At 35.9% G+C, this 18,415-nt stretch overlaps 1 protein-coding gene and 1 long non-coding RNA gene across 4 annotated transcripts in view; one reads left to right on the forward strand and one right to left on the reverse strand.

Annotated features, from left to right (window-relative positions):
• Nucleotides 1–18,415, forward strand: part of LOC109067432 (small conductance calcium-activated potassium channel protein 3-like) — a 64,067-nt gene that overhangs the window by 35,182 nt on the left and 10,470 nt on the right. For all 3 annotated transcript variants that reach the window (XM_042740930.1, XM_042740932.1, XM_042740931.1), the window contains 4 exons: nt 4,979–5,275; nt 8,258–8,379; nt 12,464–12,605; nt 17,238–17,348. In XM_042740930.1, coding sequence (XP_042596864.1) covers nt 4,979–5,275; nt 8,258–8,379; nt 12,464–12,605; nt 17,238–17,348 — 672 coding nt within the window. The remainder of the gene's footprint in view (nt 1–4,978; nt 5,276–8,257; nt 8,380–12,463; nt 12,606–17,237; nt 17,349–18,415) is intronic.
• Nucleotides 7,979–17,290, reverse strand: LOC122139973. The gene is made up of 3 exons (XR_006156698.1): nt 17,211–17,290; nt 8,470–8,556; nt 7,979–8,355 (listed from the first exon to the last, which is right to left on the reverse strand). It is a non-coding gene; the product is annotated as an uncharacterized LOC122139973 (long non-coding RNA).

Genomic DNA, 18,415 nt, shown 5'->3' on the forward strand with positions numbered 1-18,415 from the left:
TCATGGAACACAATCCTCACTTAATATCCTAATGATTTTTGGCATAAAATAAAAATTGATTATTTTGACCCATACAATGTATTTTTGGCTATTGCTACAAATATACCTGTGCAACTTAACACTGCTTTTGTGGTGCAGGGTCACATTTTATTTTATTTCAGCATTATTTATATTAATGAAAATTTTTTTTTTTTTTTTTTTTTTAGTTTTTAGTTTTAGTTTTAGTTTTAGGTAACAACTACAAATAATTGTTAATAAACATTCCCCTCACATTATGATATGGATATCATACACTTATGATAGTGTATCATACAATCAAAACCTTGAGTTTACTTGTTTCACTCATTTCTAGGTCAAATATTCCCAACAAGGTAAATATATACAAGGTAATTAAGGGTTTACCAGGGTTTGGTACCGTCTGAGTTTTTTGTATGTAAGTAAGGATGTCAGAAAGGACTGAAACTGCCCAGTCAGTGCTGTCAGTTGTGACAAAAGTCTGCAGAACTGTACCATCATATATTCTGACATAAAGACAGTTGATGTCTGCCTTCACTTTTACCTAAGATCTCACTGGAGCCATATCATACAATCTGACAAGCAACAGTGATAAAAGACAGGGAAAAAATAGTACGATGTTTGCCTGGACTTGTGTTTATGAAGAAGTGAGGTGATCTGAATTAGTATGTATGTAAGCGTTTGTTTGTGAGCAGTGTGTATGTGTGTGACTTATAATTCTATTATCATAACAGAGGTGTTCATCTCTGACAGGGCAAAACAACAAAACAGACACTATTATTCTCCTCGCTCTGCTTCACTCTTCCCCTCTCTCCCTTCTCTTTCAACTGCTGTCTCCCTCTTGGACTGTCCCGTTTTTCCTAACCTCTGCATTTTTCTCTTTCTTTCGTCCTTCATTTTGCTGTCTGTTCTCCTATTCATCTTAATTTTTTCATCCAAAAATTTTCCTAATTGGCTCTGGCCCTCATTTATTGGGATGTTCTGGGTTTCTCTCTCTCTCTGATGGGTTTAGGGAGGCAGCTCAGTTCAGTCACTCATGTTGACAGATTACCTTCACTAATGGAATTTAATTATTCAGCGTATCCTGGTGGTGATTTGGCCCGAAAAAGAACGACAGGATGGGTGGGGGGGCGAGGTAGCGGAGAGATGAGTAACGTGCGGAGGGGAGGAAAGGAAGAGATGAGAGAAAAGTAAGATTTTAATGCTGTTAATGTCTTTTTTTGTCCTCAAAGTTACATGGAACATTCCCACGATTACTCATAAATGCACAGCTCACAGAAATAAGAAACATTTTATGCTGATAAAGATTGTGATGATTTTCAGGAAATATTTGAAATTACGGAAGCAGCCATAAGTAGTAATAGACAGCTATATAGAATGATATTTGGCTGTTGTGAACTGATATTTGGGGATTTAGAGCTGATTTTTGACAAATTATGTTGAGTAACATGACTAAACATTGGTTTATTTATTAATTATATATTATTGATTTAATGTTTAAATATTTAAAGGGATACTCCATCCCAAAATGAAGATTTTGTCATTAATCACTTACCCCCATGCCGTTCAAAACCCGTAAAAGCTCTGTTCGTCTACGGAACACAATTTAAGATATTTTGGATGAAAACAAGGAGGCTTGTGACTGTCCCATAGACTGCCAAGTAAATAACAGTGGGCCACAAGGATGCTCTGTTTTCTTTCAAATCAAAGCTAAATACACGTAGAAACAGCACATCCTTGTGGTGCAGATGATACAGAAGAGCATACGCAGCATACAGTGATATGGAGAGACACAGAGGAGACCGTTGACAAAGTAATTGTTGAATGAAGTCATTATTTTTGATTTCTTCGCTTACAAAATGTGTTCCCGTCGCTTCATATAACCCAGTTTGCACGTCTGATGGCAGATGGAGTATTCTGACGACGACTTTCATACCTTTTATGGACCTTGACACTGTTATTTATTTGGCAGTCTATGGGACAGTCTCAAGCCTCCAGGTTTTCATCCAAAATATCTTAAATTGTGTTCCAAAGACAAACAAAGCTTTTACGGGTTTGGAACGACATGGGGGTAAGTGATTAATGACAAAATTTTCATTTTGTGGTGGAGTATCCCTATAATAAACATGATCTGTTTTCTGATATTATGTTGAGCTTAACTTGAATTATTTTATATTTATGACATGTTTAAACATTTAATAAACATTATCTGTCTGAAATATTTTAGTGCGTTTTGAGAAAATATTCAGTGTTGATTTGAACAATTTTAAGTTCATGAAATTTTAACATTTAATTATTTTGATCTTTTACAAGTATTTTTCAGAATTTTGTTTAAATATTATGTAAAATGTGTTTTAAGTTAATCAATTTAATGTTAGAATCAGTTAATGATTTGTTAATTGATTCTTAAAAGTTGAATAAACATTCTTATAATAATGATATTTTTAAATAGTTTTTAGGTGATTTTGAGTAAAAATTGTGTGAATTAAGTGTTTCATCAATTTAATGTTTATTAAATGTTTATACATTACAAACCCTAATAATAATATTTTCAAATACCTATTGTGAATTTTGCAAAAATATTATGAAAATGTGCTGATTTGATTAATTTAATATTCATAAAATATTAACTATTTTATCTGTCTTCAAATATATATATATATATATATATATATATATATATATATATATATATATATATATATATATATATATTTAATACAGAGTAAAATAAGTGTTTATTTCACTTCATATTACCGTCTCATATCCTTTTTTACAATAAATCAACACTGAATCAGCCACAGTCCACTGTAGATATTATTGGTATCAGTCATTACAGCCCATATCGGTCAATCATTATTCATAAGTCATACACCCATCCATACAAGCCTCTCACAGATTCACATGCGCCCTCATACACACACTCACACATTCTTTCATTCTCCTTCCACCCACCCACACATGCGTATTTTTCCCGCACATTCATTCCCCTTTCTCGGCTTCTTTCCCTGCCTTCCACCTCCTTTCTATGTTGCTCCCTCTCGCTTTCCTCACGCTCTCTCTTTTGCGCTCACATACACACACAAACACACAGTCATTCTCTCCCTCTCTCACCAGGGGACCCTAATTAAGCTTGGCTGGTCTTTGATGTTGTCGCCTAGGCAACAGTCACCATGACGAGGTTGGCTTTTCCAGAAAAAAAAAAAACATGCGCATTTTACAGCCATACGACATGCACCGTGCCCTTCGCACACACCAAAGCAGACATGCACGAGCAATTAGACAAACAAAGCAATTTCATTAGATGCCAGGAAGACCTGTTGCGCAACCTCGCCACGAATATAGGCATGCGCGACATATCGCAGAAGAGCTGCACGACTTCATTCATGAGCTCTCAGGATTCCCGTATAATCATTTGCAGCCCTCCTGTGGGTGTGCGAGTGTGTGTCGATGTGTGTATGTCTCAGTGGGGAAAACCCTGCTTGCCTTCTGCTTATCAATTAAACAAACCTCGCCAATCTAACACTTACAATTAACATTAAACACATCTAACGCCGCCAGCCAGCACAATTAGCTTCCCGTTCCGTCGTTAGGCTCTGCTGATATACCGCCTGACATGAAGTTGCATTGGGAGAGGGAACGAGAGAAAGAGAGAGAGTCATATAACTGACAGTACACATTATGCCAGCGGAATTCTGTTTGCTTATTGCTCTGTTTGGCGTTCCTGGCAGGATAAAATGACTATCTGAGTGTGTTCTCATTCTGGCGCTCATCAATCTGTTTCTCTCTAATTTTGCCTCCTGCGCTGCATCTGAGAACACACTTTACTCATTCAGTTAGTCGAACGGCAGCTCTATTTATTAGTTGTTCTAATGAGCTAATCTGAATTATTAATTTGCAATTGAAGTTTTTGATTAAATGGGTGATGAATGGTTGGTCTTGAGTTGTTGCACAACTGGACTTTGTTTTTTTTTCTCTCTTTCATTTGCTGTGAGGCACTCATGTGTCTTAAGAGGCGCAACGTGACAAGCAATTTGTCTGTCCACGCTGAAAGCAAAAATACTGTGTGAAGCAACACGGTTTTAGCCGATCAGAATGTATTTTAAATTTAATAGAGCTGTTCGGTCGTAAAATCCGGAAGAGAATTTGCATGATTTGGGCCTTGGGTTCTCTCTGGAATTTCTAATGGGTTTTTAAAATAGTGCTTTTTGATTTATGAATATATTTATGATTTGAAATGATTGTTTATGAGTAATTTTTTGTTTTGTTCAGTATAAATTACACACAGACATGCCTCAAATGGAAAAAAGTTATAAATTCTCAAGGGAACAAATGGTGATACAAATTCATTTTCTAGTTTTAGGATTATAAACTTATCAGCTCTATATACAGGTACAATTTGTTGAGCAGGACTTTTTGACCAATGAGATTGTTCTGTGGGCGGGGCCACCCAGTGCAGAAACAGAAAACAAAGGACTGACAAAATCTTCTGTCGCTATATTATGTTTAGATATTAAGACAAATTGTAACTTGTTTATTTATAAATAATTAAAAAAGATTTATCTATATAATTATCTATCTGTCTGTCTGTCTGTCTGTCTGTCTGTCTGTCTGTCTATCTATCCTTCTTAAAATCCAGAAGATAATTAGCATTTTTAGACATGGGACACTTGTGTAAAATGAATAAATAAATGTTGGAACAAAACTTGCATGTACTTTTTTATTGCTTTTCACAATTGCATCTAATTTGCACATGGTGTTAGATTAAAAGAACAGTTAATAAAGCTTTTATGGTGACTTGGTTTTATTTCTTTGTGTTATGTCATTGTTGCAGCTAGGGACTGCCATGTTCCCTCGAGCACTTTTAAAAGACTGAATGCAATTTTGATATCCATTATGTAAATTGGGAAACTCTGCTCAATTTCCTTCGTTTAACATTCCCATTCTGACTTTTCCCCTTCAGCTCTTCGTCATTGACAACGGTGCGGATGACTGGCGGATCGCCATGACCATGGAGCGGGTGCTGCTTATCGCTCTGGAGCTGATTGTTTCCGCAGTTCACCCGGTGCCAGGGGACTTCAAGTTCATGTGGCGGGCGCGGCTGGCCTTCTCCTACGCTCCCTCGCAGGCGGAGGCAGATCTAGACATGGTGCTGTCTGTACCGATGTTCCTTAGACTCTACCTCATCGCCCGAGTCATGCTGCTACATAGCAAGCTCTTCACCGACGCCTCCTCCCGCAGCATAGGGGCACTCAACAAGGTCAGAGGTCAACCCAACAACTCAAAACTGAGAATTTAGGGCGTGAATTATTATTTCTAGCAATTGTTTGTGAATATGGCTTTTCTTTCTTCCCATTTCTTTTCCTTTGGCTAGTTAGCATGGCCTCATTAGCCCCTGCTGATTGATAGTGTATTAAAATGTTTTTTGCAAGTAGCATATCACATGATTCCTGTTCTGAGGTATCTTAAAAGTGTGAAATTGCTTACTTCTGAAGGGTTCCGCACTAACCAGGCCACTTCCATTGAGATGAATGGGAATGCTAATGGCTAGCTTTCTTCAGGTATTATAGACAACCTAGTCCAAACCTCATCAGCTTGCCAGCTTTTCCCTTTCTGTCTGGCTTCAGTGGCCCACTTGCTCGAAGATTCAATAAACAAATCCTTTCAGGAGAATATGCCTTTGTCCCATCCAAATGTGACCGTATCTCTTCAGCTGAGAAAAATGCAGTACATGGTGTGGCTGAGGGCAGTAAAGTTTGGTTTTATGAGGACAATCATGAGCACAGAGACCTGTGGTTTTCAGTGCTGGAGGAAGAGGTTTTGTGTGTGTTTATGTGGTTTGTTCGGTCTCTTGAGAAGGATGAACCTGTCAGCTTTATTGATGGTTTAGAGATTGTACATTTATAGGCTGGTTCACACACTGATCCAAACTTACGGTGTTGGTGAAGCTACTTTAAAACTGCTTCAAGCTACTAAATAATAAAACTAGTCAAACTACACTCAAACTGTCAGTGAAACCAGGGGTTTTAAACTTTTTGATTTCTTGGACCCCCAAATATGATGGCTTACTATCGACTAAAATATTTGTGATTATTTTTATGATTTCTAAACAGTCTTTAGAAAGCATAATAAAAGCATAATTATGTCAAGTTCTGGAAATTTTAGCTTATTTGAGCTTATTTATTTATTATTTGTTTGTTCATTTTTACACAATTTGTTCATTTTTATCTCGGCTTTCCTTTAGATGGCTGATTGATGTCTCTGAATATTGTGTATCTCTTCAGCTTTGTGCTTAAGATAGACTGAAGAATGACTGCTGTGGCTGTCAAGTGTTTGATAATTCAAAGTTTGAGTTTTTTCCTTGTGTGCCATTAAAAAAACCCAAAACCCGTGAAAGAGTCCCGCTGTACTTTAATTTGAATGGCTGATTGGAGAGGGTAATCACTTTGTCCTTTTAGAGAAGCTCTTGTTTCAAAGAGATGTAAATGCAAATTCTCTTTCCTCTCATGTGCTGTTTTATCATTAATGATCGTGTGGTCCATCTTAGCTCAGAGATCTCCGCCTTCCCTCTGGAGAGCTGCCCTTTATGCGACTTTTAAATAACACAAATCAATAGTAATGACAATGATATTTAATATTATTGTTTTCAGTCGAGTATAGATGGAATAAGTACAAACACACAGTGGCAGCACTCCCTGTTCTTCAAACATTAGATTCAAACTGAACTGAAAATGAAAAAGAAAAACTGTGGAGGTGAAATTTCAGCACACTGAGCATTTCACATTAATTATAATTGTTGAAGTCACAGTGAATATGTTTATAACAAAGACTTTTGCACAACTTTTGATTTCAATCAGCTGTTTAAATTTCCAAGTGCAGCTGCTGCAACAAATATTAGGCCAAATGTGAGCTTTTGATGGTGTAAATATGAGTAAGACCACCATAAGAGACAAACGGGGCCCCATCTCCACCACCTCAGCATCTTATACTGCCTTTTTGGAGATGAAAATATATCTTCTAATTTATTTTGCATTTATTTTGTAATTTGTAGAAAGTAAATTGGCTTTAAAACTATCAACCAGTCAATTTTTATTTAGATCAATTTGTATTTATATAATATAATTTTACTTTTCTTTTCATATAAAGCAGCTTTCAGGCTTTATAAGTGTGCTATATGTATATATATGAAAAAGCCTCTAATAGACATCTGAAATTTTAATCTAAAATGACCATTTTTATTAGGTTCCTATATTTATGTTCAGTTCTTTCACTTAAATGGAATAGAAAAGGACCTATACATTGCCATTAAAGTAAAATTACTGAACCTAAACATAGGAGCCTGATAAAAATGCTAATTTAAGAAGAAAATTTCAGACGGCACTTTTCATCTGAACTCTTCATACTGTAAGTGTTTGATATGCATTCAACAACCTGTTCCATGTCTGACAAATTCATATAAGAAGCATACAACTTTATTATTAAGTTGTTGTTTTGCTGGTAGTTCAAGAAGAACATGCATACTTTTCTTTACTGTAAACTAGGGATGCACAAAATGGAGTTCACAAACTCCAAGGAGATTGTGAGGGAACTGCAGGTTGCTAATAACTAGCTATTCATCCATTTTCCAAAGTTTTTCTTTGATAGATAAATGTAAACCTTTTTTCAGCTAATTTGCCATGGTCAACATTTCTAATCTTCGTTTAGTTGAATTTGATGTACTAAAATAACATACTTCAATGTTAAGTACATTAATAAAAAATGTAAAGGCATATTAAAAACCCCTGGTGTAAATATGCTTAAATTAAATTAATGCAACTTTAACAAAAATTATATAAAAAGAAATACAGAACATAAAAATAAACAACATGGCAAAATTAACGATAAGTCAAAAAATAAAAAAAAAACTATAGTATCTTCAATATAAAACTATATAAAAAATATACATACAAAAAAAAACAAACTGTTTTTTCTAGATATTAACTTCAAGAAAGTATTTTTAGTCAAAGGAGCTGACAGAACTAACAAATAAAATTTGAGAATTCCTGCTATAAACCATAGGTATCATTTTTCATGTTCATGATATAATGTTTACCAGTTTAGAAGCATTATAAGCCACTTCTTTCCATCAGTAAAAGCTTCTTTCAACTTGTTGTAAGTCATGTAGCTTCATCTAGTGTGACAGTGATGAATGACATCTAGGCTGAAAGGAATCACTAACATGTGACTGTTTTTCTCTTTGCAGGTGCACTTTAACACACGCTTTGTGATGAAGACCCTGATGACCATATGCCCGGGCACGGTGCTGCTGGTCTTCAGTATCTCCCTGTGGATCATCGCTGCCTGGACCGTAAGAGTGTGTGAGAGGTGAGAGAGAGAACGAGCGTGAGGAAGAATGAACAAATGAATCATTGTGTCTAGACACTGTCAAGTTTCTTATGCTTAATGAGGACTCACCTGAATCCTCACCAATAAGTGGCACTGCCTGGAAGATAACACACCGCTTGAGGTGTGCAAACACTCGCTCTACACATCCGCTCTTCTCTGGGGAGGAAAAGAGACCAGAGAGAAAGAGGGATCGAAGGAAGAAAAGAGACAGAAAAGGAGCACTTTCATTCACATCCTTGTTTCCAGAAGACCTGTCAATCTAAACAGCGTTCCTCCTTTTCCAGACACTCATGCACTCCGGGCAGCAGCCAATCGGGAAGTGCATCAACAGATTTCCCATGCTGCGGGATAAACTAGGCCCAAAGGCCAGTGAGTGGGTGTTTCCAACTCTACCAGGCGTGTTGTCATGGTTACAAACTCTAAATGTGTGTTAGTCTCGGGGTAGACACTTTAAAATATTGAGGGTTCCCAGATTGGGGACCTGAGGTTTGATGATTATTTTCATAGCGGCAGACTCGAGCAGCATGATATGAGTGACGGTTTGCGCATTTGAATTGCCACATCTGATCAAGGCAGCGTTGTTGTGAGATGAGCCTACAGGGATCTGCTCTATTTTTATGCACTGCACTCAAAGTCATCATGTTAAAGGCCCTTTCGAGAGGAGGAGTCTCCCTGCAGGCTGTGCTGCTCTTACTCAGGCCAGCACACACACACTGGGCTTTAGATTACCAAACTGGATGAACTTATTTTAACTACGTTCTTGCGAGGTTAATATGATGCCTTAAAGGGTTACTTCACCCAAAAATGAAAACCTCACCCTCTTGTGGTTCCAAGATCTTCGTTCATCTTCGGAACACAAATTAAGATATTTTTGATGAAATCCGAGCTCTTTCTGACCCTGCATAGACAGCAATGCAACTAACATGTTCAAGGCCCAAAAAGGTGGTAAAGGACATTGCTAAAATAGTACATGTGACATCCATAGTTCAATTGTACAATTTTATGAAGCTACGAGAATAATTTTTGACTTAACAATGACGTTCACAAGAGTATCATGACGTGTGTCTGATGCTGCTGACGCAGGATCCAGTGTTCTGATGTAGAACATGCATCTCTCTTAATACACTGGTTCAAATAACTAATTCAAATAAAAAAAAAATTGCAAAAAAAAGTCTCAATCCAAACCCTCAGACAAAATCACAAAAAATGTTTAATAAAAATCCTTTTATTCACAGTGTGCATGTTCTTCTGCTTGTAAACCAGCCGAAGTGCATCCAGTCAGAAGTCAGAGAAGTCATGGACTGTTTTATCAGTGTCTTTACTACCTTTCTGGGCCTTGAACGTGTCAGTTGCATTGATGTATGCAGGGTCAGAAAGCTCTCAGATTTCATCAAAAATATCTTAAATTGTGTTCTGAAGATGAACGAAGGCTTCATGGGTTTAAAACGACATGAGGGTAAGTAATTAATGACAAAATTTTCATTTTTGAACTATCCCTTTAATAACTTCTGTGATGATGCAAACACCAGGCAGCTAAATTTCCTGTTAATTTTTTTTTTTTTTACCTATTTAATCTTATGCACCAGAGAATCCAAAAACATTAAAACAATACATACATATACACACACATACACACACACAGACCTCACATCAAGTACATGATTTGGGTAAAAAAAAAAAAAACAGGTGTAAATACCCCCCATAGATAAGAAAATGTCACCATGTGTCTTAGCAGCCGTCACACTGCAGGACTGTGATCCAACATATCTGACCATGTCGGTCTCAGAACTTCATCAGAGCCTGAAAATAAGAGGACTTTAAACTTGAAATTGGCCCTATATACTTTCTTTATACACGTTCTTGGTCTACACAATTCATTAGGTCAAAAACAATTTATTATATATACAGGTGCTTCTTAATAAATTAGAATGTCGTGGAAAAGTTCATTTATTTCAGTAATTCAACTCAAATTGTGAAACTCGTGTATTAAATAAATTCAATGCACACAGACTGAAGTAGTTTAAGTCTTTGGTTCTTTTAATTGTGATGATTTTGGCTCACATTTAACAAAAACCCACCAATTAATCTCAACAAATTAGAATATGGTGACATGCCAATCAGCTAATCAAGAGCCTTCAAAATGGTCTCTCAGTTTGGTTCACTAGGTTACACAATCATGGGGAAGAATGCTGATCTGACAGTTGCCATGAAGACAATCATTGACACCCTTCACAAGGAGTGTAAGCCACAAACATTCATTGCCAAAGAAGCTGGCTGTTCACAGAGTGCTGTATCCAAGCATGTTAACAGAAAGTTGAGTGGAAGGAAAAAGTGTGGAAGAAAAAGATACACAACCAACCGAGAGAACCACAGCCTTATGAGTATTGTCAAGCAAAAACAATTCAAGAATTTGAGTGAACTTCACAAGGAATGGACTGAGGCTGGGGTCAAGGCATCAAGAGCCACCACACACAGACGTGTCAAGGAATTTGGCTACAGTTGTCATATTCCTATTGTTAAGCCACTCCTGAGGCATCTTACATGGGCTAAGGAGAAGAAGAACTGGACTGTTGCCCAGTGGTCCAAAGTCCTCTTTTTAGATGAGAGCAAGTTTTGTATTTCATTTGGAAACCAAGGTCATAGAGTCTGGAGGAAGGGCGGAGAAGCTCATAGACCAAGTTGCTTGAAGTCCAGTGTTAAGTTTCCCCCGTCTGTGATGATTTGGGGTGCGATGTCATCTGCTGGTGTTGTTCCATTGTGTTTTTTGAAAACCAAAGTCACTGCACCCGTTTACCACAAAATTTTGGAGCACTTCATGCTTCCTTCTGCTGACCAGCTTTTTGAAGATGCTGAATTCATTTTCCAGCAGGATTTGGCACCTGCCCACACTGCCAAAAGCACCAAAAGTTGGTTAAATGACCATGGTGTTGGTGTGCTTGACTGGCCAGCAAACTCACCAGACCTGAACCCCAGAGAGAATCTTTGGGGTATTGTCAAGAGGAAAATGAGAAACAAGATACCAAAATGCAGATTAGCTGAAGACCACTGTCAAAGAAACCTGGGCTTCCATACCACCTCAGCAGTACCACAAACTGATCACCTCCATGCCACGCTGAATTGAGGCAGTAATTAAAGCAAAAGGAGCCCCTACCAAGTATTGAGTACATGTACAGTAAATTAACATACTTTCCAGAAGGCTAACAATTAACAAAAAAAGTTTTTTTATTGGTCTTATGAAGTATTATAATTAGTTGAGATAGTGAATTGGTGGGTTTTTGTAAAATGTGAGCCAAAATCATCACAATTAAAAGAACCAAAGATTTAAAGTACTTCAGTCTGTGTGCATTGAATTTATTTAATACATGAGTTTCACAATTTGAGTTGAATTACTGAAATAAATGAACTTTTCCATGACATTCTAATTTCTTGAGAAGCACCTATATCTATATATATATATATATATATATATATATATATATATATATATATATATATATATATATATATATATATATATATATATATATATATGAATGTATGCCTGCTCTCACATTTTCAAAATGCTCTATAGAAATTCTAATGTTTTTTTTTTCAAACAAAAAAATGTATCTTTATTTTAAAAATTAATTTTTGTAATTCTTCATCAGAACAGTCTGAAATTACATTACTTTTTTAATGATGTTACCTCGGCTGAATGTATGAATATATATAAATATGAGCTGGATGGGGGAAACTCTAATGTGTTTTGTTTTATTTTATTTTATTTTTGTGTTTTATGTTGAAACAAAGGTATAACAAACATTTAAGAAGTTTCTGGAAAAGCCTAAGGGCAAACAGTTAGATTTTCCTTCGGAGTGCTTTGCAGATCAGATTAAGGAATGGAAATGTATGAAAGTATTTGATGCAAAAACTTTGATGTGATATTTGTGCCTATTTCACATCCAGTTATTGCTTCTCCATACCTTCCACAGGCAGAACCTGTTCAAAGTTTCCTTCAATAATCAAATCTTTTCCAACTGAACCTCAGCTTCTCTCTCTCTCTCTCTCTCTCTCTCTCTCTCAGGTACCATGATGCTCAGGATGTGACCAGTAATTTTCTGGGTGCAATGTGGCTCATCTCCATCACCTTCCTCTCCATTGGATACGGAGACATGGTGCCTCACACCTACTGTGGCAAGGGAGTGTGTCTGCTCACAGGAATTATGGTATAAACACACACACAAACACACACACATAGCACAGCGGTTTCACACCCACGACAGCAAGGGACAGTCTAAACATATGTTTTCCAACTCGTTATTTCTAGAAACCCAAACCTGCACACCAACCACAGTCTGACCAACCATGTCTGTTAGCAAACACCAGGACACACCAGCATGCAAACGTTGAGTGTTTTTAGATTGAATCCTTTTGTGTATTCTGGGATGGCACATTTGTTCAGCTTTGAGGCAGTTGTGGGCTGCCATTGTTCTGCCTGATTAGCTTACAGTACAATGGCATTAGCTTAATGTAAGCCCCAGGTATTTCTCTCTCTCTGAGCCTTTACTGTATGTCTCTGTGCTTGAGGAAATCTTGACAGGTGGTGTATAGCAACGGTTTAGATGTATTTATTTTGATGTTGAGTTTGCAGATTGTAAATATCTGTTAGAGGTCACTTTCTCTCGTTTCTCTCCTCTCTGTTGTTATGTTTGGAGTATTTGTTCTTCCTCTTCACATACTGTCAGTTTCAGTGTCTCTAAATATCCTCACAGAGAAACTACAGAGGATGTCATTTTGGGAGTTTTTTGTGATCTTCATTTTTCCCTCTTGATTACACAACAACACACCCTCCCTCCCAAACACACACACTCGATCAAACAACATCACACACACACACACACACACACACACACACACACGCACTCTCTCTCTCTCTCTCTCTCTCTCTCTCTCTCTCTCTCTCTCTCACATACACACAATCACATAGTAGGTGGGTCAATGAATGTCTATTATAAAGAAAAGGAAACATCTTTAAAAACTCTCATTTAAAACACATTTGACAAAGTAGTTTTTAGAAAAAAAAAAGGTTTGGTAACACTTTAGTATAGGGACCAATTCTCACTATTAACTAGTTGCTTATTAGCATGCCTATTATTAACATATTGACTGTTTATTAGTGTTTATGAAGCACATATTCTGAATGACCATATTCTAATCCTACCCAATACCTAATCTTAACAACTTCCTTACTAACAATTAATAAGCAGCAAATTAGGAGTTTATTGAGGCAGAAGTCATAGTTAATGGTTTGTTAATAGCGAGAATTGGATATTAACATAAAGTGGGACCAAACATTTTTAAAAAATTTTAAGAATAATTGAAATTTAATGACACTAAAATATAATGTGGTGTAACAATCAAGTAAATAGTACAAAAATGTTTCCTTACACCTTAAAAACATGGGTGTACACACTCATTATTTAATAATAATGATAATAATAAGATTTTAAAAAAATATATAAAATAAAATGCATTTTTAACAAGTATATTATTAAATCATAAATATAACTATTCAACAAATTTAATATCAAATTTTAAATATTCAACAAAATTAATATCAAGTTTTTTGGGGGTGACATTTTTATAACCTGAACAGATCATATCATATGATCTATTATTTTCTGAGACTTATTGACCTAGACACATAGTCAAGCGAGTCACTCCTCTATGATATAATTTCTAGTTTTGCATGTTGGTTACACCACATGACTGTTTTTAAAATACATTTGTTAAAAAAAAATCAGTATACTGCATCACTATATAATGCTAACAAAAGATTATGCCAAACTACACAATAATTTATTTTGTTGAATTTAATTTTAATGAGGCAATTTTGTTCATTATGATATCAGGACAGTTGTATCATCTTGACATTTTTAGCTTTATGCTCCCCTAAAATTAATTTTAACGAAAAACATGCTTATCGTAGAGCAGACGTATTCAAGTCATTGTATGTATGATGTCTATTTGTTTAATGCGTTTTGAATAATTTATTAGATCTGGCATTAAAAAAAACAGCGGTGTGTCATTGACCCAGATAGCACTGACATATCTTAATTGTTTGAAAGGGCAGCTAATGTTTCAAACCTCTTGTGTTTATTGCATTTTTAAATGTGAGCTGCTAAAGAGATGAAACGCTACAGAATAGGTATTAGAGAATGAGAGAGAGAGAAAGAGTGTTGGATGTGATGTCTTTTACTGTTGAGAGTGATTTTAATGACTTTCTATAGGCAGAATTATGGGACTTGTTGCTATGACAACATCGAAGGCCAACTCTGTTGGACTGTACCACTGCCCTGCGGGAACAGGAGTGTTTGGGCAGGGCTTTAGTTTGCCAGTCTCTTGGTGCTGCTCAAGGATTTAGGGATGCAATGAGCACCTGTCTATCCCGTCTGCAAATGTAGATGTGGAATTGAGGACATTATATATCAGTATAGCTTCTAACAACTCACTTCCTCATTCAAACACCAGCTAAAGGCTAATGGATTGTTATAGTTCTGTAGCATCATAACTGAAGATTCAGCATTGTCAGCTCTAACTCAATGTATTTCGGTCTGAGGGCAGGCGGTTTTTCATTAATAACCTTCAGATCTAGAAAGAGGTGAAATAAAAACTGCAATGCGGATAAATGGATCTTTCTGACACTCTTTTGTCACTTTAAGAGATGAATGTTTTGTGTTTTGTTTTTCTGGGAATGGTTTTATACAAGCTGCCATATGGAAACACATTTACACACTTTGACGATGTCCTAGAGGGTTTTTTTGTGGATGGTCAACATGTTTTATTAAGTGCTGAATATGGGCAACAGAAGTGCTTCTTGAAAATGGGCTTTTTGTTTTATATTTATGTCTTGTGAAATGGGTGTAGAGTATTTTTGGATTGACGTTTCTCTTCTGTATGACCTACAAGTGGGTTTAAAAACATTCCATTAGCATCACACACGCTGTCACATATATGCCATACACAGTCATAGTACATGCACACGCTTTCATTAGTCACTTTTTAATTCAAATTCATTTCTTATTAGTAGTTCTGCGACCTCATTAACACCTCCCCTCCTCTTCTCGTAGCTTTACTCTCCATCTTTTTTTCCCCAGACCTCTTCTCCTTCTGTGCTGAACTATGGTTTCTTTCTTCTTGAACTGAAATTTTATTCCTCTCTCCCTGGCTGCATCACTCCAACTCTTCACCTCTAAATGGGTTTATTTCCTCATTTTCCCGTAACCTCCACCATGGTGTAGTCGTTGGTGATATCTTCAGTTTACACCTTTTGTGATGTGTAAATGGGAATAAACCTCTCTCTCTGTGTGTGTGTGTGTGTGTGTGTGGTTTTCTTTTTTTGTATCACCCTGGTCTTTGCAGTGATGCCTATTCTGTTCCCAGTCTAAATTAGAAAGTCTCAAGAATCCATCCATCCAGCGAACGATAGATATAATGTAAATTATATAGTTATATTTTATAATTGTATGTAATTTTAATTACTCTGCTTAAATTAACATTACTTGTATACAGTAATGACATGAAGTAAACAAATATGACAGATGATGTATAAGTACTTATACATTATAATGTATGCAATAAATAAATAAATAAATAAATAAATATAAAAAAAATATATATATATTGCATAGAATGAAAGAGAATTTTGTTTTTCACATTACGGTAATGAGAATAAAGGGTAAATGTGCTTAACTGTCATAAAAATATCCCGTCAGATATTTGAGCAAAATGGTTTATATACTGAATATAAGTGTCTGTGCATCTGTATACATTACCACTCAAAAGTTTGGGGTCAGTAAAAAACAAAAAATAATTATTAAAGAAATTAATACTTTATTTAGTAAGGATGTAATTAAAATGATCAAGACATTAAGAGTAAAGACATTTGTAATGTTAGGAAATGTTATTTCAGATAAACAGAAAAATTTCACAGAAATATTAAGCAACACAACAGTTTTTAATTTTGATAATAATAAGAAATGTTTCTTGAGCATTAGAATGATTTCTGAAGGATCATGTGACACTGAAAACTGGAGTAACATTGACTGCTGACAATTCAGCTTTTTCATCACAATTTAGATTTCCAATTACATTAGAACACAAATAGTTATTATGAATTGTATTAATATATTTCACAATATTACTGTTTACTGTATATTTGATCAATAAATGCAGCCGGGTGAGCATAAGACACTTCTTTCCAAATCATTAAAAACTGTACAGACCCCAAACATTTAAACAATATCTCAAAAGGAGAATTTAAACATCAAAGTTGTTATATGTTAGGTCAAGATTCAAAACTGGTCCCCTTTCACACAAAAACAATAACCTGTACAACTAAAGTCCGTCTTAAAAATAAAATTCCCTATTGGTCATGGTTTGTCTCCCTTAGGGCACCAAGTATACAGAACTGCCACTGCTTTCCCTGTTTAAAAGAAACAGATGCATGATGCCACAGAATGTAACACCAAAAAAGAAAAAAAAAAAATCCTAATAGCCCTAAAATTGTCTTCATTTTCTTAAAGCAAAATATCTTATGATTTTGCCGGACATATTTGTAATTTAGCTCCTTTTACTTAAACTATTTCACAAACACTTGTTTGTTTTGTCTTTTTCTATTGCTCTCTCATCTGGAATGAACTAGAATTAATGTTTCGATAGCTTATCCATTGAAAATCCCTTATTTATTATCATTCATGTTGTTCCATGTAACCTCTGCTAATGATACAACTATGTAATGTTTTTATGTGTCTGTTTGTGTGTTCTCTCACCTTGACCTCGTCTCTTGTCTCTCGCAGGGAGCAGGATGCACTGCTTTGGTTGTTGCCGTGGTAGCCAGGAAGCTTGAACTGACAAAAGCAGAGAAGCATGTGCACAACTTTATGATGGACACACAGCTCACCAAACGGGTAAACACACACATACATGTTTCACTAAATGTACACATAGACGCAGCTTTATACTCAAAAAAAGCATATGCATGCACCAGTTTTCTCTCTTTGGTCCTTTTAAATTTTTGATGTACTTGAAGGATTCAGAAATAGCTCCCTGTATCAAATATGTAGGCAACATCATGGTCGACATCAGTGACTAGAAGGCTGGTGATCAATAATTGCAACGCAGATTTAAAAAAAAAAATTCACTTTAGCAGTGAAGTGCTGCTTCACATGAGCAGCTACAGTAAATGCCTTTCTCAAGTGAGGGAGTAAGAAAGAGGATGGAAAACGAGCCTGTTTTTAAAAGTTTATTACCTCACGCTCACTCAATTGCTTGAGTTTAACAGGCTGTCGGGGGAAGAGGGAAAGAGAGATCAATAAATGCTGTAGTGTTACTGTGGCAATCATCCTCATGCAGCTTCTATGGTTACAAACCTCTTCTAAAAGAGAAAAAATGCGCTCACAACTTTGACCTCACAAACCTGTTGCTGTGAAGACATGGCGGGTTTACCTTTAACTGGATGACAGGGTGCAGGGTGTTCCTCCGTCTCGCTGTCAGAAGGAACTGACAGTACGGTGAAGACAGACAGGCTTCTCAGGCCAGAACTGTTTACCACAGGCTACCTTTAAATAGAAATGCTTATGTGCTCTTTATAAAGTGTTCCGATTTTATTCCCAACTTATCACACTTGTAAAAGCCAGTCTTCAAGAATAAATATGCATTCATGAGGGTTGTAAATATTTATTTCCTTTAATGCAATTATTGTTTTTAAAGGTTATTATGTGATGAACACACAGTAGAATAATCTTTCAATTTAGCTATTTTTAACTACCTGTTTATTCAGTACACATTTTTAAAAGCAAAAGATCTTAGTAGGCATCTATGCTTCCATGAAAAACATTTAACATTTGTAGAAACTTTGCGTTGTACAAAAGATTCTTTATAGTGGAAAATGATTCTTAGATTAAAAAGCTCTTCACAAATGGTAAAAGTATGGAATATAATGCAAGATACAAGTTTTAAATCATCTTAAATTACC

Source organism: Cyprinus carpio, chromosome B16, assembly GCF_018340385.1.
Source record: "Cyprinus carpio isolate SPL01 chromosome B16, ASM1834038v1, whole genome shotgun sequence".
NCBI classification, from domain to species: Eukaryota; Metazoa; Chordata; class Actinopteri; order Cypriniformes; family Cyprinidae; genus Cyprinus; species Cyprinus carpio.